The 24,627-nt window shown below is 38.8% G+C and overlaps 1 protein-coding gene across 39 annotated transcripts in view; it reads left to right on the top strand.

Moving 5' to 3' along the window:
* Positions 1–24,627, top strand: part of LOC101172448 (ankyrin-3) — a 228,478-nt gene that overhangs the window by 76,679 nt on the left and 127,172 nt on the right. For 33 of the 39 annotated variants that reach the window (XM_078937002.1, XM_078937001.1, XM_078937000.1 and 30 more), the window contains exon 1: positions 3,109–3,888. The exons of 4 other annotated variants lie outside the window; for them this stretch is intronic. In XM_078937002.1, coding sequence (XP_078793128.1) covers positions 3,775–3,888 — 114 coding nt within the window. In that variant the 5' untranslated portion in view covers positions 3,109–3,774. Of the gene's footprint in view, positions 1–3,108; positions 3,889–22,490; positions 22,647–24,627 lie in introns of those variants that run through there. 2 more of the 39 variants (XM_078936983.1, XM_078936973.1) reach the window with 1 other exon arrangement.

Genomic DNA, 24,627 nt, shown 5'->3' with positions numbered 1-24,627 from the left:
AAACTTGAGTTTTCAGTTTCAGAACATTGTTTTGCTGTTTGGCTGTAGGTTTGGTGATTATCTTGAAAATTGCATACTTATGGTATGAATTTTCAACAACACATCAGTTCACTTAAAAGCATTAGGGGTGGATTGTTTCTGTTTCTGCCTCTCAGGTTCACACGATGTTCATCGTTTAAGTAATTGATATTTCTTTCCTGTGGGAGCCAATAATGCACCCCCCTCCCTTACATCCTCTATCCCAACTTAGTTATCTGGAGTTTAATGGGTTTGTGGCATGTAGCTGCATGTATCAGTACCTCAAAGTATTAAAAAAGACCTCACTATGATGTAAGACTAAAGGGACTGGCATCGCTGCTGTTGACCCACATCTCTAGCCTGACATTTTAGAGTATGCTGTATTTACGCTGACAGTGCAGCTGAAAGACGCTGAGGAACCGGGGTAATGTCACTACAAAGAGCCGCAAGATGTTGCAGACATAGTCTTTAAACATTTAAACATAATTCTCTTTTGTTCAGGTAGTTTCAAATCACTAATCCACGCTAAAAGAAATGACTTCATGTTAATCCCAGTGTTAAGGCCGGACAGGAGGCCTCTAGGGCCAGTGGCACATCCAGAGGATAAGCTTCTTTTCCAGAAAGATAATGAAAAATTAGTCCAAAAATCTCCACAGCTGACTGATGACTTATTATTTTTCTGTAATTAGGGGTTTAGATTGTTATCAGCATCAGATTTGCATCAGGATGAAACTTCACACTTTTTATTTTTTCACTTCATATTTGTTTCAAGGTTTGTCAAAACCATTCAAGCTTTTGCTGCTATTTGCTTTAATGTTCATTGACATATTGTTAACAATTTGGATGATTCTGAAAATCTTCCACTGGTTTAATCTGAACTTTTAACACAAAATAGGGAAAATGTGATCTAATGTCATGTTCTTTTGAAGTGTCGTAGTTCCATTGTGAAGCAAAACTTTTTTATAAATTTGTCATAGTTCTGATTATTTATGAAGTTATATGCTTTTATTTTATTTATGTTTACAAACCGAATTGCTTAAAAAGTGTGTTGATGGCTGTAAACGATGGCAGAGTATTTTCATGATACAGAAGTTCCTCGTTTATCTTACGAGAGTTACATCCGGCGGGCCGGAGCTCCTAGTTGTCGTCCAAACCTCGATTGAGCTATGTCCGGAGAATTGCTGTAGTATGGAGAAGCAGTTAGCTTAGGCACTCTAAATCGTATTTTTCTTATTTTCATTAAGACAATAATAAATAGATCATTCTTGTTTTTATTTTTCCCCTTTTAAACGAATGTGGGTCACTGAGACACGGAAGTAACGGCGGAAAGCGGCTTTTGCGGGAGGACAGAGACCGTACCGGGATGTGAATGAATGCAGACATGGAGACATGATTACCGATGCTTTTGTAGAGTTTTTTAAGATAAATAAATCTGTTGTCTAAACAATCCCCTGTGTCTTCCATGCAAAGTAATGAATGCAATCTAATGAGACACACACAGACAAAAATGTGAAAGTAACTGCTAAAACTCCAAGTATTGCTAACATCACATGTTTGTGAATGACTTATCACATGAATAATTATTTCGTTCGCACAAATTAATTATTTCGTGGGAACGGAATATTGATTATTTTACCAATGTCAGGTCCCGGGCTCCGTAACATTCTAAATATAACCCACAAAAGGTGAAATCTATAAAGTAGTAGTAGTAGTATCATCTTTATTTTTCACAAAAATCCTAAATGTTTTAAGGCTGTGAATTCCTGCACACTATCTACTTTTCTCAGACAGCCATAAACATTTCAGACTTATCTCTCCAGTTTAAACTCAAAGTTCAAACTTTGATAGACAAATTAAAACATTATGGAATAAAAAACCAAAGACTTATGTAATGTATTAATAAAGTGAATGCATTCAGTACAGGAGACACGGCATAAAGTACAATGATTGACAAGGTCAAGACCTAATCTGGACGTCGATCACAGTGCATTGAAAAAAGAGAAATTGATGGAAAAAATCAGCAAAAGTTGAACTGCGAAAGCAAGGGAACACCACTGAAGTCTACTTGTGTCAGGCAGCAGTGCAGTTTATTTCATTGTTTACTACATCGGCCCTAAAGTGTATCAACAAATTAAGCAACTGGAAAACACATTAAAGATTACACTGACAAAATAAAAAGTGATACAAATAATTTAAAAAAAATTATTGCATTTAAAAAAATCAATTATAAGTTCAGACACCGACCACGATTCCAAAACATTAAATGACTTTTTTCCGTCATTTCAACTGAAAGTTATTTGGAATCAAGCAATACTGGATATGCTCTGTTCTAATCATAAAACTTATATTAGTATGGGGACATTAAAGACCCATTTGAAAAAATGCAATTGTCAAAAGTGAAACATCATCCAATCAGCGATGTTCCATAGTAGCCACCTTTTCTTGTTTCTCATTGTGTTACATTTTTCAACATTTTATTTTGATTTCTGGAAACTACTTTTGTTTTCTTCAAAATATTGCATTTTTATTTGCTTTGATTTTTGGAATTGTGTTTTGGTTTCTGAAAAGTTTTGATTACTGAGATGTAATGTGTTTTAGTTTTAGTTTTGCTTTTTTAACTTTTGTGATGTTTAAAATGTTTTTGTGTTGATTTTTTTGGTATTAAGGGCACTTCAGGGCCACTGTAGTTTACATTTAAAATATAAATTTATGATAAAGTCAGAACAGTAATCTAATGTTAGCCCAAATACACATTTTGCTTTGTTGCAGAAAAACACATCACTTAAAAAACTAGTTTTTGTACAATATTCTTCAACACATATATCTATTTCTTTTCTAATAATTTCTATGATTATTATTTTTTTGTGTTAAATTTGACTATCTTTTGTCCTGCTGGTGTTTTGAAACCTGCGTTTGTTTTTGGCTGTGCGGATGAGACAAAAACAGTAGGGAGGCAGGGAGGAGCACAGCGAGCTGTGAAGTTCCATAGCAGGAGCATCATGGCAGCCCTGTAAAGCGCGTGCGCCGTGATTTACCAGACCCCATTGTGTGTTCATCCTTCATGAACCCGGTGTGAAATCCCATCCTCCCTTTTTTTCCCTCCTCCTCGTCTCTCTTAGTCATAGCCAGCTGGTACAAAGGAGTGGTATTCATTCCTTTTTGACTCCCTCCCCTTTTTATTCCCGCTGTCCCAGCTGCTCACTGCCTCTACCCCCTCCTTTTGCTCCCTTTTCCTCCTCCTTCTCCTGTCTTAACCTCCTTTCCACTGTCATTTTGCTGAGATGGCGCGTGTAGAAGATGGCTCGTTGCTCAGGTGCTGGCGGCAGACTCCAGGAAGCAGCCAAGCAGGCAGCAGGACCAGACTGTTTACTCAGACAGTTGGGTGTCTTCTGGTATAGTGGCCTCATTAATGCACCTGTAACTGAGCTCTTATTTTTATATACATAACTGTGCGTGAAGAGGATCGTTTCAGCTGAATGGATCATACATTGTAAGATGTTTTAGGGAATTTTTAAGGGCGTGAAAACGAGGACCTCTGTGCCGCCCTATTTGGCTTTTATCTGCACACTGTGAAAACCTGCTGAGGAGGGTACAAGAACACAAACTAAAGGAAGAGGATCCTTCGTTCCTTACACACCTGTAAGGGCATCTTCAACCAGAACAGAATAAAAGGAGGAACAAAACCAAGTGAAGTGAATACTTTCTCGATTCATCCCTTCAATCCCACCTGAGTGGATTAATTATTGGAGCAGCAGCATGGCGCACGCTGCATCGCAGCTGAAGAAAAGGGCTGACGAGAACCTCAATGCTGCCGAGGAGGAGAAGGAGAAGAAGAAGGCGAGGAAGCGTTCTCGTGAAGTGAAGAAAAAGGTATGGAGTTTGGAAATGGGAGGAAAAACATGTCAGTAGCCGAGACCTGACTCCAACCATGGGGGGTGTATTCTGAAGCGATGTCTTTCTGGTGAAGCTTCTCTTTTGTCATGGTGCAGCCTTCTCTTTGAACACGCGTGCATAATACCCAGTGGGATAAGAGGGGAGATCCCAGTGGGAATAGTGTGTGTGTGTGGGGGGGGGGGCAAGCAGGGAGAAATGAAAATGTAGCAGCTCTGAAGAGCAGGGTGGTATTTTTGGCAACATGTGCCTGGGGAAAACACTTCACAGCAGTTTACTGTTTGTAGTTTAAATAAATGCTGTGCGCACACCTTTACATGCTGGAAGGGATTATTTTTTTTCCCAAAAAAATAAATATAAAATTGTTTATTTCATTTTGGATTCTGCAGCAGGCACACCCTGCGGTTAATGATGAGTCGTGTGCACAGATGCCTTAGCACAAGGACAAAGTTCAGACTTTGATCTTTGACTTGCAGAAATGTAATTAATAGATTGGAGTTCGGATTGACAGCCGTCCCACTGAAGGGGATGTGTAAAGGGCAGCTACTCTGGGATCAGCTCGTTGACCTGGGTTTGTATGTGTTCTTTTGTTAATCTACAGTAGGGTCAGTCACTTCTGTGTGCGCGCAGACGTTTGGCAGCCTGAGGGGATCCTTAGTTCTGGGTTAGCCACCTGTGTCCACAAGTCATTGTGGACACTTCGTTCCCATGAAAGTTAAACCAGATGGAGAGGGGACTTCCTTAATTAAGGTATTTGTCATAACTGCCCTTATGAGTGGATATGGGGCAAAAAATGGGCAAACCTTTGCAGGACACGCTGGTGACCCACACAAAAATTTAGACAACTAGTAGAGCACTTAAAGAGCCTGTAGATTGAAAATATTCATCCACATTTTTTTCTTCTGGCATGCTGTGAGAAACAGATCAAACCAAACACTTGAACGATGTCCACGGGTAAGTAAAGGTGAGGTAGGTGATACATAGGCACCTGGTACAGATTTTTCAATAATTTCAATCTCCCCGAAATCTGTGCACGGGTTCTGATAGGGACTGCTCACGTGATAGGTGCACCCCCATTGCTAGTTGACATTAGGAACTTAGACATCGTAAGATACCCGTAGTGACATGTCTTTTTAATGGTTACTTTTTTCTGTGTGGATTTTTTATTTTGTTTCTTTGGTAAGAAAGTAGTGAATACATTAATTTCCTGTTCAAATACACGAGAAAGCCGCAGGTGAGGCACCAGCCGCTCGTGCCGCCCCTAAACCCAGCCTGTGCCGCAACCACTGACTGGAACTGCAGCTGATACATGCACTGTACTTGTGCCAGTTTGTGACCCATTTAATCCTTTTCATTTTCTAAAAATGCGCATTAGAAGTACACTAGGTGAGCACACAGTACACCTGCCTGAAGGCAGAGGGCGCCTGTGAACCTGAGACCTGAGAATGTGACACTGCATAATAATAGTGGTAGCAAGTCAAGTGCAGCCGTTCAGTTATTCTTTAATATTGTTAGCAATATTTTCTAAACGGAGGATTACGCATTTAAACTCAGAAATTTGTGGAGACACGTCACTGGCAATGATCTCCATGCACTCAAAGAGACTTTTCAATCTGAAGAAAGATAAAGTACAAAAATAAAGTGTTTCTTCAGAAGGAGCTGCGCAAGGACTTCATTTATGAGTCAAAAATAACAATTTTGGTGACTTTTCTTTCAATGCTATAGTTTAACGGACAAAAATATTGAAATGAAATACTAAACAACACACTTTTACTGTTGCCAATCAAATGGTGAATAAGATACTTTGTAGGGTTCCTTTGTTTGTAAATCTGACTGATAACGACAGTGCCTTACCAGCCGTAAACCTCACTGTATGTCCTTGCGACAAGGACGCAATGAATCACTTTGTTGTTTCCTTTATCTTCTTGATATCTTTGCTTTTAGTGGCCAAATGTAGGGAAAGAAGTGGAAGACGAGGTATTATCACATTTGAAGGGTTCTGCAAGTTCTTTGGGGACATCTCACTTTTATACCACCTGAGTGTTTCCTTCAGACGGACATTGCCTGAAACTTGGCTCCATGTCTGCCTATATCTGCCTTGTAATGGATCGGCAGCTTGGATAAAGGAATGCCACACCTTTTAGCCGGTGTCTGCTCTCTTCCTGACTACTTACAGGCGGATGGGTTGAGCTAATGGACAGATAAGCGCAGAGGGACCTCCCACACAGACGCAGGAATGTTTTAACCCTTATGACATGCAGTTGCGGGACATGCTGTGAGTGAGTGAGCTTAAATGTCTAGCAATCAGCTCTGCAGTCTTTAGGGGAATGGCCAGAAAGTATAGACTCACCTCCTTTTTTATTTAGAATTTCTGTCATGCAGGACTGCAGTTGGTTGTATTCTGTTTGTCAAATATCTTAGAGCTAAAGAGGAAAGCTTTTGACATTAAATCAGCATTTGACCTTGGTCTAATCCGTTGTCGTGTGCGAAGCAACTAGTTCAGAGGACATGTTGCTCCACCTGTGATTAAGGTGACATCAGCAGTTTGACGTGTTTGTTTAGTAACACTGTAAAGAAGGTATCATCTATCTTTGGCTTCCCTCAAGGTAAATCTATATCACTGTCTGTTCTTGGCACAAGGAAATGAAAAAAATTTCTGCTCTTTCTTCTTGGATCACCTCAGTTCTCATCTCATTTTCTCTGTGTCTCCAATATATCTGGCTGGACTCCCTTTGTCCATGTCAGACAACATTCATTAAGCTGAAACTATGGTCTGCGTTTGAGGTTTAAGGAGCCATCAGCTAGAGCTGAGTACAGGATGTTCTGCCGGAAACTAGAAACTAGGTACTAGAACAATATGCACAGACTCAGACCACCATCAAAAACATTCTCACTGCAGCATGACTCAAACCAGTATGCTTTATTGAAGCAGCCTGAACAAGTAGTAGAACCATCCGGTCAGGTTTTCCAGCTGGTTAGCTGATTTGCTCTTTCATTAAGAGGTCCCTCCTAAATGTGGAAGTGATTGCCTGCTTGGCTGGCTATTTTTCCTTTTCTTCTTATTGCTTTTGGTTTAAATAGGTTTGACTTTGACTTACTATGAGTGTTATAAAACATGAAAGAATGTTGGAGTCTTTGATTTTACACCAAAAAACCTGCATCAATTGTGAATCACTGAAGACAAAAAAAGGCTATTCTGGCTGACTAATTTCATATATTCATAGTTTCCTTTATCTTTCATTCAGAATACTGTAAATTCAAACATTAATGTATTTTAACAACTTTAAATTTTGAAGGGTGTTTAAAGAATAGTGTGGATTATCAGATAAGTCAGGTCAATTACACTTTTATGACTTGTGTTTTGATCCTTTATGGTGCTCTCTGTTAATTAGGTCTCTCAACCAAATTTGTGGATTATTAGCGCCAAAATCTTTATTTGTTTTCAGAAAACTTTATTTTTTAAGGACAAAAGTCTGGTAATGTCATTTTGTTTTATCTGCTAGAAATCACCAATGAACATAAATATGTACAAAAGTTACAATCCACAAGAATAACTGAAAAAATAAAAGTGTTTTAGGAGGGTAGCCCACTCATATTATTTTTTAAATGATACAATGTGAAAAAATAAGAATTTATAACATTTAAAAAAAGATAAATAAAAAAATGCACAATATTATTGTTATGAAATAATTTAAACAACTGAAATACGTAAGATATCTTATTTACTTAACAAGTAAAATATGCTTATTTTGTTTTATTAAACTATTCCGCCCTAATAGTTAGGGACTAGAGAACCTGTGAATAGGAGCGCACACAAGTGAATTGGGGGTGCGTGTTGATTCTTCTGCAGCGGACCGCTCTCAAGCTGCAAGCGAGCCTTCCCCTATGCTCTCTGGTGCAGACATCTTCTCAGAATATTATATATTGCCCAGTAATAAATGAGACTGCAGACACTTTGTCACCTTTCCGGTAGCCATGAAGCCTGACACCCATGAAGGAGGCTCCACCTTTGTTTATACAGACACGTTCCCAAACAAAACATGTAGTGATATTCATCGAAATCTAACAGTGCGTGTTCATGTTTGGTGTTACAGCGTGAATGAGAACAGTAATACCCCCCCAACTCAAAATTTTCCGGCAGGCGGCTGTGTCGCGCACTCAATAACGAACGCAGCTTGTAATGGAAATGAATACAATGGAAATTATACTATAATTAGAACGCAGTAAATTTTCCGTATTTCCTCGCGAGACGGAAACTTGTACACAAGTGTGTGTGGGAGAAGAGGGAGTGAGAGCCCCGCGCAGCGGAAGAGGTGAGAGGCGCGGTGCAGGGAGTGGAGGAGAACAGTAATAAAAGGTTTCCCCCAGAAACCCTTGAAGTCTTAACACAGGACTAGCAAAGATGAATGTGTTTAATGTGTTTATTATAGTTCCAATAATGCACCATATGCAGAACTTTCAAAAAAAAAAACTTTCAAAAATAAAAAACGGGCGGTGATGCAGTGATGCGGTTATCGTCCCACCCCTACCTGCGATACTCAGAATCCGCAAATACGGAGAACCAACCCCCATCCCTGCAACCGGAGAATGTTCGTCACCAATTCATCTTATCAAAAACCCTTCTGAAACATTTCTGATGCTTTGTAAAACATTTATCAAAGAACATTGGAATATTGATAGATCTTTTTGAGTGGGATACTTTGCACAATTGGTGGCTGACTTAATATTTCTTTGCCCTACTGTAGATAAACATTCCAAAAATATTTAATCATATCTCACAATAAAAGTAATATGAGGCAATCCTCAGAATAAAAAATATTTCTTTTGGGTTTTTTTTCCAGTTCAGGACTGCAATGGGAGAGAACAGAAGCACACGTTTCTCGGTTTTTTATTTTGGGAATTAACTCGTTGCTAAATGTTTCTCTTTTTTCTTTCATCTGTGGTCTCATCTTCTCCCCAACATCATTGTGGCCTCCTTAAACGAACCTCACCCCCATATTGTTTCATCATTAACTCCTTTCTCCCTCCTGTATGACACTTCTGCTGTTGTAATTGTTCTGCCACACTGCTGCTTCTGGGACTTGGGGGGTTAGAGCACGATAAACAGACAAGCCTGCATAGCCATCCTCGCTGGTGGACTGCTGTGACAGATCCCGATCAAAATTGACAATACTCTGAACCATCATCCATTCATGCCAAACTTTAACCCCAATCTAAACTAAGTTTTTTCCATATATATTATGCTTTGTATTATCATCACAGAGCATTTGTCTCCATAAATATAGTTAGGTATCATGACCCTTTTGAAAATAATAATACGTAAAAGAATTTTATTAGCATCAAGCTAAAGCAATTACAACTGTATTTATAAAGCATGCTTTATTTCATATTAAGTTATTCATCACGTTTTTGTTCCCACAAAATTCAAATGATTATAATTACCAAGTGTTCTGCACTATGAGGCACACTTAAAAGCCCTATTCTTTTCAAAATACGTCAGTATGGCTTACAATCTAAAGCGCCTTACATATGGAAAAATTATTGTTGTCCTTGCCGATGTTGTAGCAGTTTTGAGAAGTACATGCCGTTCTGTCAAAATGTTTGGTTGGATGTATTTTTAAATACGCTAATGTGTAGGGTGTCGGACTGAGTTTTGTTTACTAACAAGGTTGGGAGTTAGTATAGTCACAGTAACATTTGTTTTAGCATTATCAATCAGTTTTTTACAGTTATTGTAAATGCACTAACACTTCTAACGTGGTTAATGTTTCTGATGTGTGTCACAAACTAGTTCCAGAGTTAATGTGAACACAGTTAATAAAATCTGACTAATGTACTGCCTTATCTCTGACTCTTGTCTCGCTTAACTATATAAACGTGATTTTCATTGGAAGGGGACTTTAAGACAAGGGAAGGGAACTGAAGCACCAAATCTCAACAGAGGGCCCTTTTTTTAAAACACACATTTTGAATCACTGCCAGAATGTAATGGGTTCTTATTTTTTTCTTGTCAACTTAGTTTTATAAAATTCAGCATAGTGCTTCCTGTAATTTTACCTTCAGAACAATGATTGCAAAAATGTCTGTGCCTTAGCTCTCTCCTGGCACAGAAACAAAAAGCCTAACTGAATAAAGAGCTTTATGAATTATGGATTATTTGGCAGAGACTAAAACTACCTGAAATATTTTAAAGTTAAAGTATCACTAAGGAAGGTCAGAGGAGAAGTAGATTACAAAATAAACTTTAAGGAAACGTAACCTTAATGCCACTTGGCAAATGGCAGATAAAGGCCCTAAAAATAAAAAAGCAAATTAAAATGTTTAATTTCCAGTTATGTAATTAAATTTATGATACTGACCCCTAGTAACTACGGTGGCCCAGAAGGGTCACAACACAACACATTAACTTACCACACAACACATTAACTCACAACACATTAACTTACCACGCGACACATTAACTCACAACACATTAACTTACCACACGACAGATTAACTCACAACACATTAACTTACCACACAACACAATAACTCACAACACAACACATTAACTCACAACACAATAACTCACAACAAAACACATTAACTCACAACACAACACAATAACTCACAACACAATAACTCACAACACAACACATTAACTCACAACACAATAACTCACAACACAATAACTCACAACACAATAACTCACAACACAACACATTAACTCACAACACAACACAATAACTCACAACACAACACATTAACTTACCACGCGACACAATAACTCACAACACAACACATGTACTCACAACACAACACAATAACTCACAACACAACAAATTAACTCACAACACAATAACTCACAATAACTTTGGTCGCATTTTGCGACCAAAATATGAGAGTGTGCGACTAAATTTTACATCCAGTCGCACATGTGCGACCAGTAAATTTGCCTCCCCCACCCTACGTATTTTTTTATACATTAAACGTGGAAGGGGCACGTCAATGATCAATGAAATAATCAATGAGACGCGAGCGCACACGCACGCATGGAGACACACACACTCGCGCACATACTCATCAAACGCGAGCACACACTGGCGTGATGCCCGTCTGTGAGGTGGCCACTGCGTGTGAGAAGAATAGGGAAAGCCACTGTAAATGGCTAAAATGCGTAGAGGGGGAGGGGCTTAGAGATAATCGAGCGCGCGTAGAACATCTGTGGGAGGGAAACGGAGACAAATATCATCACAACCTGATATGTGCGTCTGAGCTATGAGTAAGCGAACCATTGATCTGTTCTTGACCTGCGGATAGTGTACCAGTGCCAGAGTGTACAGCAGGGGTCTCAAACTCGCGGCCCACAGGCTATTTGCGGCCCCCAAGATGATATTTTGCGGTCCCCGCCTTTATATGAAGGTTTAATGTTACTGCAGCCCACCAGTTTTAATGAATGACACTTTTTCATTGTCGTGCGCGGAGCTGACCAACCAATCACAGTGGGGTATATGACTCTTGGGGGCGGGACAATAGCCGGGCTTGGAAGCAGGAGACCTGACAGCCCCCTCCCTCCCCAGACCACATCAAGGAGTTCCTTACTTTCCTTTCTAGAACGTATCTATTCGCTCATAATTTTATAAATACATGCAGTCCGTGCTGAACTTTTCTCTGGGTCACACAGATCCGGAGGACGGTTTAGGTTTTGGTTACGATTTCGGCGGCGCATCAAACGGTTTATGCACGGCTGTTAGGGCAGCTCACCACTCCCGCGGGAGTCGGGTCAGCTGAGGAGAATAAATGTCCCCCACGTTCGTGCGTGACAGCTAACGGGGCTTGAACTTTAAAAACGTTCGAACAACAACAAGATTAGCCTTAGACACATTTAAAACACGTGGGGAAAATGCAACGATAGACGTGTTTAAGATGAACCGGCACCTCGCCTGGATCGTTGGGGAGACCAGAAGGGGGGGGGGGGGGGGGGGGGCTGTGAGATGAAGGCGAATCTGCAGCAAGACTGAAGGAGAACAGAAAAGTAAGTTGCAAAGTAATTCTACTTTGCAAATTTAACATATCGCGGGTTATTTATGGAAGATATCACCCACGATAACAAGGGAACACTGTATTAAAGTTGGGTTTAAGAAATTGGTAATTTTATTTTGCGTTATATCCTCAAAGTTACCAGTAGGAGACATAGTCTTTTGGGTGACAATTTGCTATTAAGCTCCACGTCCTCTGGGTACTTTGGTCCAATTTTCGAAAAAAGTCCCAGTTCATTCACTTTTAGTCTGTCCGTGATGGCTACAACAATTGAAAACTTTATTTTCATCTACATTAAAACCAACTGATGACCTAAAGGTTTTTAGTTGGATAGTTAGACACTTATAAATTAGTAGAGACTGTGGCTATATCTTAATTTCTCCTCACAGTGATCAATGCATCAAGCGCATATAGGTGCAATGAAGAGACAGTTTGAAGAACAATTTTTTAATTGTTACAAAATATTGTATACAGTAATTATACTAGTATTGATTTAAATTTTTGCTATGTTTTGAAAATTGGTTTTTATATTAGAATAAATTTGTGGTGCAACAACAAATTCTCGATATAACGATCTAATTTCCAACGATCTAACCAGATCAATCTGTTTAAGGCAAGTTATTAAACTAATCAACCTATATACCATTATAAATTTAAAATGATCATTTAGAACAATATTGGAAAAATAGCACATGGATTGCAGCACAGTCGATTTATTTGTAATAATATGAAGGTTTTAAATGAAAACTCTACCTGTATTTGATGTCATATTGTCATTTACCACGGCCATGGGCATGGCCATGACCATGGGGGATGGCAGAGAAGAAAATGGCAAACTAAAAATGGTCAAACCATTATCACAGTACAATGTGTGGAGATACTTTGGATTTTACAAAAACACAGAAGTTTTAAATGAGTCGCATGCTGTTTAAAGCTTTTGGTAAAATACAACGGCCACACTACAAATCCGTCTATAATTGCCTCTTAAATGGCATTCAATTTTACACAACCCTGACTGGGATACTTCTTGCACTCATCCCGCTGTAGTTGCAGCAGCAGTAATGTCACCCCTGTTGAGGCCTCAGGCTGTTTAGAATTATTAGCTACAGATGTACAGGATCAATTTTCGGTCCATATTGAATTTAAATTGGCAACTTCAAATTATGATATGAATCAAATCGTTAAAATCGATCGTTACACCTTTTAAATGGTTGTATAAAAAGTTGAACAAAATACATATTTTCCCTAGCAGAAAAACGTAAACTTTTGAGCAATGGTTGTTCTAAACGTGTTATTAGGTTTGTAATAGTCCCTAGAGGAAGGAGACTTTGACCTCTTTCCCCTCTCATTCTAAATCATGTTGGATTGCTATAGGGCAATCCACAGCTCAGCGTCTGGGGGGAAGTGGAATCCATGACCAGTCAGCAGAATGTTGTGGTGCTGATGTTGTGCTACAGTGTAGAACCTCTATTGATTTACAAAGCAATCCCTTAATTAGAGTGGGATCTTACGAGCTAAGGGCCAGCGCTCATGCAAATGATACTTGGTTGTCTATTCACTAAATTAAGTGGGGCGTGTTTGTTTCTGGTTTAAAAACAGGATTCAAATTAGAATTTTTTAATTAAATATCTTCAGACCTGATGGGAAAGCAGTTGATTGGCAAAAAAACAATTTTTTACACAAAAACTGTACATTTCACCAACTCCAGTTCTTCAGTTTCCTAGAACCCAAAACTTATGAAACTAATTAAATACCTTTATGTTTATTATTATATACCAAGTTTTTTTTAATCTGTAAACACATTTAGCAGTTACCCCTGAATAAACCACACATGTTTTTTGTAGTTTGCTTTTTTGGGCAAATGAGCAAACCTGCAACATAAAAATATCAGACTAGACTGGACTAGACTGGACTAGACTAGACTAGACTAGACTAGACTAGACTAGACTAGACTAGCGTAGACTAGACTAGAATAGAATAAGGCCGAATAAAAATTCATCCCCTACCTCTTTGGCTTATCCTTCTTGCTCCAATTGTAGGGGCATTTGGAGCTGTAGTGGTATCCGAACTTCTTTTTTTAATGGAAAGCTGTTGGGACTTAAGGCTGGCTATGCTGGCTATATCATGCTGTGCCACGGAAGAGAGAAGCATTTCTTCATGTGGGTGTGCTCTGAAGCACAGATTTCTACATTTAAAAGTAAGTAATGACTTTATTGTAAGTGATGGCGATTATTGATGATGTTATCGAGTGGTAGTAATGTTCCTATTTGAAGACGCTATTTTCCCATAACTCTCTGCTTGGAGGGATAAATAAAGGGGTAAGGAGAAGCGGGAGGGGTAGGAGAAGAATCTTTCGGATTTGGCCTAAAACTTTATTCAAATACAGCAGATAGATAATAAATATGAAAAGTACACTTAAAATATTAATAGCAATAATCGCCATGATTATGTTTCATAATGCCAAGTCTTATGATAGCAAATTGTTGGCGCACAAAAAAAAAATTGCTTTATTAATTTGAGTAGAAATTAGGTGAATAAAGGAAGCTTATAAGCAGGCACAACCATAACCAGATGGTAAAATGTAAATAACTTCCATTTGAAATGCTTCTTATTACATGGTTCTTGGTTTATTCTTGAACCTATACTGTGTAAAAAAATCCAATCAGGTATTAATCTGGCTTTGCCAAACAGAGATGTAACCCCCTCATTCAAATTTTTTTCATATCCTATTATCCTTATCCTATTATTTGATTTTGTTAGGGAGCCTGTTTAGCTCGTGTTGGTTTGCAGCACCTTCCGTCCGTGAAACCAGGGCTGCTCCCTATTCCTTTCTCTGCTTCTGTGCCGGTCCCAAGCCCGGATGAATTGAGAAGGTTGCGTCAGGGAGGGCATCCGGTGTAAAACATTGCCAAGTTAACCATGCGACTGATCCTCGAAAGAGAGGTTGTTTCGCTGTGGCGACCCCTGATGGGAAATGCCGAAAGAGAAAGAGGAGATTATATGATTTTGTTCCGCTCTAGTCAGGGATCAGCATATTCAATTTTCACAATATTCCTTTAAAGAATGTGAAAAATGTGAAACCTCTTTTGCAAGCTTCCCACATTAACAACCGTTCAAAATTTACAACTTCTAGGTGCAACATTTTTTTTTTCAATTGCTTCCACTGATGCCCGAGAAGTTAAAGGTCAAAGGTGGATGAAGCTTCAAGGGTTGTTGTACACTTAAGCTAGTGGGATGTATGTGAAATTTTGTGAAAATCGCTTAAACAAAAGTTTCCTTTTCTCATAGTGTGTAAAAGGATGAAAATCGGCAAATCTCATATTTTGTTACAAAATGACTGGCAAAATGTGTGGCCATCCTATAATAATTTCAAAACTTCCTTTGGATATCTTAGACATGCGTGTATGGGTTTTGTTAGTAGATTCAAAAAATGTTTTACCGAAGCCTAGTTTTTTTGAGTGTTTTGCCCGCTACAATGTCATCAGTTGGGGGGGGGGATCCACAATGACCAAAATTCAAGTTCCCACAATTTTCACTTTGTCATATCATAGGTTTTATCATTTTGTTTTTGCTTGAGCCAGAGAATTCATGTATATGCGTTTTACAATCATCACAACATTTGTGAACTCGCCATGTACCTGCCGTCAAAAAACACTAACTCCAAGATTTTTTGTCCAGTAGCTCGCCAATGATGCTCGAGAAGTTCCGAGACTATCAATGAAAATCTCTAGGACAGGTTTTTGTCTATAACTGCTATTAAAGGTGTGCAAATTTTGGTGACTTTTTGCGCATGTGGCCAGGATTGGATTTTCGCTCATAGGCGCAGAAGTTTTTTCAACTGCAAAAACAATATGGTCCTTGCAGTCAGTGACTGCTACAGGCCATAATTAATCTTACTTTGGGAGTTCAATGCTCACATTTCCCACTCGCTTCATGCTCATTCCTTTTGGTCCTGTGTGTCCTATACACAGTTTTTATGATGATTTATTTATGACCACTGCTCTGTCTCCGTCAGGGACAATGGGTTTTTACAGTAACCAATGTTCCAGTGTGAAGCCTGAAGCCTTGTCTTGGCAGAGTAGAGGGTTGCAGTCAGAACTTGTGTGGGTCTGAAGCACCGAGCTGTGTATTTATAGATGTGATTCTCCGCTCCTCCACTTGGTTGCTGGTTTATTATCACAGTCAACTGTTTGTACAGTGCCTGCGATTCAGCAGCAGCAGCAGCGTCATCCGTTGGGGAAAAAGATGGATATAATATGTTTACCAATCCCATGGAGGGATAGAGTTTCCTGGTGCACAGTGTATGCGTTTAACAAAATGCTAAATATACAGTCCTCATGATTTTCTTTTTATGTCACTGCTTGAAATAATTACAGCTGGTAACACGCAAGGAGTGAAGGAGTTCCTATAGCGTTTGGTTTTATCCTTCTCCACCCTCTGTTTCGAGTGCTGTGTGAAGTCTGGGACTGCAGTAGTCCAGCAGCCAATCAGAATGCAGCCCCTCATCAGCTAGTTACACATGAGCAGAACACAGACACTGCTTATTAGCTTCACTGTTAATTTAAACAGAAGCTAAGAAATGCACTATACCATTATTAGAAGAATAATTTATCTGGGTTAATAATTATTTTTCCTTATAGCAACAGTCATGTTATTTGTGTGAGGATGTGACATCATCAGAGCCACATGGTTTTTGTCTGCTGGACTACTGGCAGGTCAGGAGTACTGCAATACTCCTGACCTGCCAGCAGGGACTGATAAAATGCTGTTGATGTTCAGTAGAACATCAACAGCATTAGAATGACATTAAACAGTCAATGCAACATAAATGTTTATTTCTTTTTGGACAAATGCACACCTATTTAGTCCATGTTATACTTTTTTGTGCATAGGAAAATAAATTACTGACTGCTTTACTTTATTTTTAGCATACATTTTATTTAGTAACATTACAAAATTAAAACATTAAATATTATCCTCTTGATTACAGCTAATGTAGAATATTCAGCTGTAAATGCAACTTTGGAGGCACACCATGGTGGAATTTTTAAAGGAAAGGATTTTTTTCTGTTTTACTTTGATTTAAAAGGACCTTATTAATTTAGCTTTAAAAAAAAAAGTGTTTTTTCGGGATGGATTTAGTCATCCGCAAATATTTAGATCATCCGCATAACGTAAATAGAAGGTTGTTTCTGAGTAATGATATTACGGATTTCTGTGAGATTTATTTTAACAATAATACGTACTTGTGATGTTTTTTTGACATTAGTTATGGTGAGTTACTGTTTTTTTGTGTACTCTATTGACTGTCCCCACATGCCTCTGCAGCTTCACATGCAGCTTCACATCAAGGCAAACTCCAGCTGTAACTCATTTTCTGGATCACCACAGGAAAAAAAAGATCATATTGGTCAATAGAACTACAACCAACGTTTTGCTCTGCAATGTTTGCTGATAAAATAAATAGGAAGTACAAAACAGACTAGCGATTGTTCTAACTAGTGATTCTTTACCGAGAAGTAGGGCTGTAACTAAGGATTAATTCAGTAGTCGATTAGTCAACAATTATTTTTTGATTAGTCCACAATTGTTGATTACGTAAAGTGATGGGCAATTTTTTTTACAAAAGGTAATAGTGCTGATACTTAGCCTGTGGAGGTTTGCGTCATGTATGGTACTGCTAATGCTCGGCATATGGTGTGTTAGCAGTAAATGAATTTTTACATGTATAGTTCATAAATTTCAATTTCACTTTATAAAAGACAAAAAGTTTAAGGTCCCAAGTAAACTATATGCTAGCACAAAAAAAGCCAAAATTGGCTCGCAAGCTATAGGGTTCCTGATCCCTGCAATTAATCATTGTCTAACGTCCCATAGTAAGCAAAAATATTTTTATGAACATGGGTTTTACTGTATTGCAACTAGTGAGCAGTAAACTGTTAGTGATGCTCGATAATGACTTTTTACAACCGATGCCGATACCCAATATTTTCCTGCTTCTTGTAGCCGGTACCGATACTCAGTCAATATTTTTTTTAAATGCTTGAGAAAAATTTTTAGTTGTTACAAAGTAACAGCGAATGGCTATTATGTATTCAACAAATTTGTAGAACTAGTTTTACCTGCAAATAAATTGAACAATAGATTGTACAAACACTTTATTAGCCTTTTCAGTCTGCCATACATCTGTGAACAGAGAAGGTGCATTTCAATGGTCAGAACAAATACTAAGGCTTTAACATAAGTATCAATGCAACAAGTACATTTTTCAATGCATATAATGCCCAATATAATAACGAACAAAATAAATATTTTAATTTTAGTGCAAAAATGCAAAAATTATTGCTTTGTTTGAAACTGAAGTACAAAATAATAACTATAAATTTTTTCGAAGTGCAAAATAAATAGTTGCTCATAGAAATAAACTTTTCAGAAGCATAGGAATACAAGCATTTTACAAACCAGAATCACAATAGGAAACCACCACAATTACTTGTGTTTGGATAAATGGGAGATTTTTCCTGACAACAAGTAACATCTCTACTTTCTGACAAGTTAGCTGTTGATTTTTTTCATCCAGCACATTTGCAGCAGAAGAAAAAAACGCTCACTATCAATACTAGTGCAGGGCGCTGACAGCTATTTCCATGCAAGCCCCGCAGTTTTTTTATTTTCTACAGTCAATGGCTCAGATGAGAGTTTCGGGCTTACACCGCTGGAACACCCTGATCGCGCGATGTCCAGGCTTTGTTTAGGTTAGTTTTGCAATTAGCTATTGTTCATATTTTAAGACTGATTCTATGTTTTTGTCCAATAATCGACGTGAAGCCAACTGTGTTGTGATATTGGTCTACATTAATAAAACTGAATTGAATTGAATATTTTGACAAGCACAAAACAGATATCTATGACACAGACACATTGTGACTTTTCGACTTTGATTACAGGTCATCTTATAGTCTTTATGAGCAGATGAAATTAATTCATTTGTTGTTTGTTGCTTTTGTAGTTAGAATGTTAGAATGAAAATAATGGAAAAAAATCAGAACAAAGAACACCCTGTCACAAGAACAGGCAGACGGCTGGATCCAATTGCAGCAGGTTTATTAGTTCAGCTAAAAGTCCACTAAGCTAAATCAGGGTCAGGCAGGCAGAAATCAATAACAAGCACAAGATCATCAGAGGAGAGACAGGATGGGCAAAATACAGGCGAGAGTCAGGGCAGGCGGCAAGCAAACAGAGTCAAAAGACAAGAGCAGCTCCAGATATAATATTCAGTAATTCATTCATTCATTTAATCATTTTTTTCCGTTTGTCCATTTCGGGGGGGACAGGTCTGCCGGAGCCTATCCCGGCCACTCATAGGCAAAGGCAGGGGACACTCTGGACAGGTCGCCAATTTGTCGCATGGTCACACATATCACACACCCATGCACACTCACATTCACACCTATGGACAATTTGGAGTGACCAATTAACCTATGAAGCATGTTTTTGGACAGTGGGAGGAACAGTACAGTAAACATAAAATCGTAAGGATCATGAATGCATAGGATTCAATAGGAAAATTCAAAATTGAACTAACTAAACCAGTGGTTTTCAAACTTTTTCTCTTGTTCCTCCCTTTGGAGGGAAAAAAATGTTTATCACCCCCCCCCCCATACTCACACACACACACACACACCGCGAAAAACTGTGAGAAAACAAGTCAAAACCGTAATTTCCAGACTATAGAGCGCACCTGATAATAAGCCGCACCCATTACATATTTAAAGGTTAAACCCTTTTGTACATATAATAAGCTGCACCTGTTTATAAGCCGCATGCGCCCAAATTGAACAACTACATACTTAGTTAATTAGTTAAATAGTTAGTAGTTTGTTGTTAATGTTATTTATTAATAAAGAATAGTGCGTTGTAATCCCTGCCGGAGGATTTTGTATTAGTAAACCGCGACACTGCAACTCCTGCTGCTTCATCACCGCGGTAATCAAAAATCCCACACAGCTCTATTCCAAACAGAGCCTGTGACACGGCAGCAATATGGTAGTAACAGCACTAACAGGGCTGGTTAAAAAAAATACCGGTAAAAGTCACTGAGAGCAGCAGTAATTTATAGGCGCTCGAGTGCCTCTGCACGACATGCACCTTCTGTGCACTGAAACCATGGAAGTCTTCCTCCTCAGTGTCGAATTGGAAAAGCGTCAGATATTCTTCGCCACACACTCTCTCTGTGTCTCCTTTCATTGTCGCTGTCAGTGTAAAGGCCCGTACACACCGGGACGAATATCGCGGGCGATTGTCGCCGACGTTTAACACCTCGTGGCTAAACAAAAGGCACCAATGAGTGTGTGCACCCCGACGCGAAAAAACGCCACGCGTCAAAGCGTCAAAAAAAAACAAACGCCTCGGGTTCGTTTTTTTTTTGACGCGTCGCCTTGAAATCTATTCGCCCAATGAGAACGGCGCTTTTGCACACGTGTCTGGAGCCTCTGAAGTTACAGTAAAACACAACTTGGGGGCGCTCAAACACAAAACTGCCTTGCTGAGCACACATACCAGCGAAGAAGATAGACGCCGAGTTGCATCTACACAGCCGCGAAGAAATAATGACTGACATTCTAAAATATCCCCGCTTGAAATATTCATGTTTTCTTTGTATGATTCTGACAAGCGCGTAAATACTTGCTCTCTTCTTCTGAGTGAAAAGCGACTTTAAGAAGCGTAAAGTTGCGCAGCGCCACCTTGTGTACAGGAGTATTTCTGTTTTACATTAAGCGCCACCTAATGTCAGGGAATGAAATTGCATGTTCGCTCGGCTCATCGTCAGCGAAAATCGCCTGGGCCTTCACTCTCATCCTGAGGCAAATTCACTCCTGGGCTTGCGCTGTCCACTTAATTTTGACCCTCAGTAACTATTTCTGGTATTTTTCCAACTTCAAATTCTGGTGCTTTAATCAGTGTTATCAAATGTTGTCTGTGAAAATGATTATAATAGTAATTATTTAAGCTCCAAAAATGTAGTTTTCAAATACTTACATTTTTTTCCACTTGCTCCCATGTTATTTTTAAAAAACAAAAATTGAAAACCATGTTTGGCCTTACTTTTAATGAGTATCTCCCTCTCAATGGAGAAATACGTCCTCTGTCTGGTCTGTTTCTACTGCATCAGTATAGCTACATAGCAGCTGGCAGCTCACGTCTGCCACCCTTACAGCACCCCTTGACCGCACGTCACTGTTTAAACTGAGCCCTGCAGTCAGGCATGAGGCGAAGCACTCCGGAGCCTCACCCAGAGTTTACGCTCCATATGTGATTGCACAACACTCAAACTCAGCGATTTGGTCAAAATATTTTCTAGTTTGAATAAGGACTGACAGATTTTTTTATTTCAGCCACTTTAAGCTTCTTTTCTGTTTTAGACTATAACAGGGTTTTTGTGTAGCAAAATAAATCTAATATTTGTTGAAAGTGGATTTATATAGCTTTTTTATTTTGTTAATGTTAAAAGATACAATTTTAGGTATACTTACACAATTTTTATAGATACTGATCTTAACTAATCTAAACAAAGAACAAGTAAGCATGCAGTTGCCAGAGTGTAATATATCTAATAATTCTCCACCCGCTTGGGAGAGAAGATCTCTGCAGATTACTGTGCCTTGGAGGCAAGATGGCGCCTGTATTTGGCTTAGCCGCTGCTGGCAGGACACTCAAAGAAATTTACAGTTTTGCTTCTTTCTGTGCTTTTGGTTTTATTTTGTGCAACCGTGGTTCTAGCTGCTTTGATTTATGACCGCCTCACACTGCTGTCTATTGGACTGTCACTGATCAGCAAAGATATCTCTTCTTCCTGCGCCGGCGTTCTCCGTTCCCTCCATCTGGGGCCTCCAGGCGGTGTCCTGACTGACACCCAACCGGTACTATGCTGATCTCGGTAGAAAAGGAGAGGAGTGCATAAAGTAATCTATGACTTTTTTTATGAATTAAGATCTCGTAGTGGTTTATTCAGATATACCTCTGGTATGTCTCATAACCCCTGTTGTAACAGTTATATGCCCAACACAAGAGGCCTTCAGCTCTCATCTGTTTGCTCAGGTGTTGGACAGGACAAGTTAAAAAAAAATAAAAAGTCTTTGTAAAATGTTCATATTTATTAGGTTTTTACTTTGAGAAATTGTTGACGTCATATTTTTTGTTTAAAACAAAAATAGAGAGGATGGTTCTTTTAAAATCCAGGGCACTAGATAGTCCTACACTTTAGTTTTTAGTTGGCAGTAATGAGGGAATTCAGACATAGGCATGTATTAAGACAAATTTGCTCTTTAAGCTTACATGTCCAGGACTTGTGCTTTCTTTGTTTTTGTGGTGACTAAAGACAGCATAATAGAAGTGCCAACTGTAGCACATCGGCTGGTTGTGTGTCCACACTGTCACACAGGACATTACTGGCTTATTTCTGCCTCCCTATGTCTTCCTCGGTGCTCTGGACTTTCTCATTTCTGGACAGGTATTTTTAGCCGTGACATAATGCCCCTCCAGCCCCGCTGGTGCATCGCTGGGCCCTCCCCTCTCCTTTTCTTTCTTCCTCCTGTCCCCCTCTCCCTAGCATTTAGGCTAGGTTAGCAGCCACAGTAATTGAGTGTTCAGGTTTCAGACTTTGGACTGTGGGGCTAACAGACATGGCAGTGGAAGAGGCAGCAGAATGTTTGGCAGAAGTAAGTCTTTTACTGTACTACTACTACTGTGAAGTCATTTCCTGTAAGCAGACTCTCCTGTGTTTGAATGTTATATCTAATTGGAGGTTAGCCACTATCATGTTCACAGATGCTGCAGTAGTTTAGACGAGGAAGAATGCAGGAGAGACAGGATAGATTGAAGGTTTGAGAGGGGACGGCTTGCGGTGACAACTCTGCTGCGCCATTATGCTGCAGTGTGTGCGTACTCAGATGTGTGTGCGTGCTCTATGCATGTTCTCTAAGATCCTAATACTATCATTATATGTTTGTAAAAGAATGTTAGTCTTGTGTAGACGTTTGCACATACGGCATTCTGAGTATAGGGGTTATGCTGTTAATCAAAGAGTTGTAGAAGCACCTGACCTTGGATAGTGGCGCATGCTTTACACATTTGAGAAAAAGTATGGAAGGAAACACAAAATGCAAAGTTAAAAAAAAGGGAAGGGGGGGATAGTCGAATATGCAAATCTAAAGGAAGTATTAATTTGGCTTTGTTTTAATTCTGTGCAAAGACATAATAAATAATGCTGGTGGCCATTGTTAAATCTAAGGAAATTTAAGCAAACACAGACAAAATAGTATTGACAATAAATTTGTTACATATTTCCTCAAAAAGGTAGATAAAATATGACTTTCCACAGTCTTATTATTGAAGTATATGAAGCTGCACAGTGTCAGACTTAAGTGGGCAGCTTTTGAAAAAAAAAAAATCCCAGCATACTTCTCATATCTCTATTGGATAAATAAAGTAACCCTGGAATGTCACTGGGCCACTGCAGTACAAGCCTCCACCCAGCCTCCACCAAAAGGTGTCCTGCAGCTGTCTACAAAACTCACTTACACATCTAGGAAATGTCTGCACAATATCCAAAACAGTATCCCACTTCTATGGTGGTATTATTCTGCAAAAATGAAGAATATATTTTTTTATGTATTTGTATCCATTGTTTGGACTCCAGCGGTGTTTGTGATGTTACTCAAAAAAGTAATTACTGTAGATACTCACTATTTATTACAAAAAGTAACCAAGCTAGTACCAGAATTATCCTTTAATGAATGTAACTACTTACTTTGATAAGTAACCATTTGCGTTACTGGAAAGCAATTGGCTTTATTTCACATTTTAGGTCCATTTTTACAGGTTATTTAAAAAAAGTCAAATAGACTTGCACTGGTATACCATATTCAATACTTATATTAACAGATGGCCAAAGGTTTATCTTGCACTTCAAATGGTATCTTTATATTAAAGGAAAAAACTATAGATTATAAAGTGTGTATTAATATATTCCAAATTAGGGCTGGGTGATAAAGCGATTGCGTTATGTATCACGATAGAACTTTATCTCAATAGGAAAAATTACTCTATCGTGATAGACTTTTGTTTTAAAGGCTCTGAAATGAACACTTGTAGTTAATTTAGCTATTCATATAGATAAAAACTCTCTAAGGTAGAGGCAATGATATTGAAGTTGTGTTCATATATCAGGCTATATTTATATCAGGCTGCTCCAGACCTGCCATTTCTACTGCTTCTTTCACCTGTTTGATGTTTGAAAGCATTTGTGGGACTTATGTGGGGTTGTGTGTTAAACAACGTTGGCTCCGATGGGCTACCATGAAGTATAATATCACCCTTAGCCAATCAGAATCACTTGTCGTGTTAAGTTTAACAGCATTAACAGCTGTAAATTTGAAAACATTCATTAGCATATTTTCCGCACTGTAGGTCTCCCCGGATTATAAGGTGCACAGTCAATGAATGGTTTATTTTTGAACCATTATTTTTCAGTACTTGGGCTTGTTCCCTTAGTTCCAGTAAAAAGTCATTCTTAATTCTTCAGGATATCAAAAGATTTTGGACAATTCCATTCTCCCAACCTTGTGGGATCAGGCCCCTTCCTCTTTCAACATGACTGTGCACCAGCGCACAAAGCAAGGTCCATAAAGACATGGATGA

Source organism: Oryzias latipes, chromosome 19 (assembly GCF_053564925.1).
Source record: "Oryzias latipes strain Hd-rR chromosome 19, Olatipes_Hd-rR_3.1".
Taxonomy (NCBI): Eukaryota; Metazoa; Chordata; class Actinopteri; order Beloniformes; family Adrianichthyidae; genus Oryzias; species Oryzias latipes.
The sequence above is the reverse complement of the archived record's forward strand: the minus strand, read 5'-3'. Positions and strand labels throughout refer to the sequence as shown.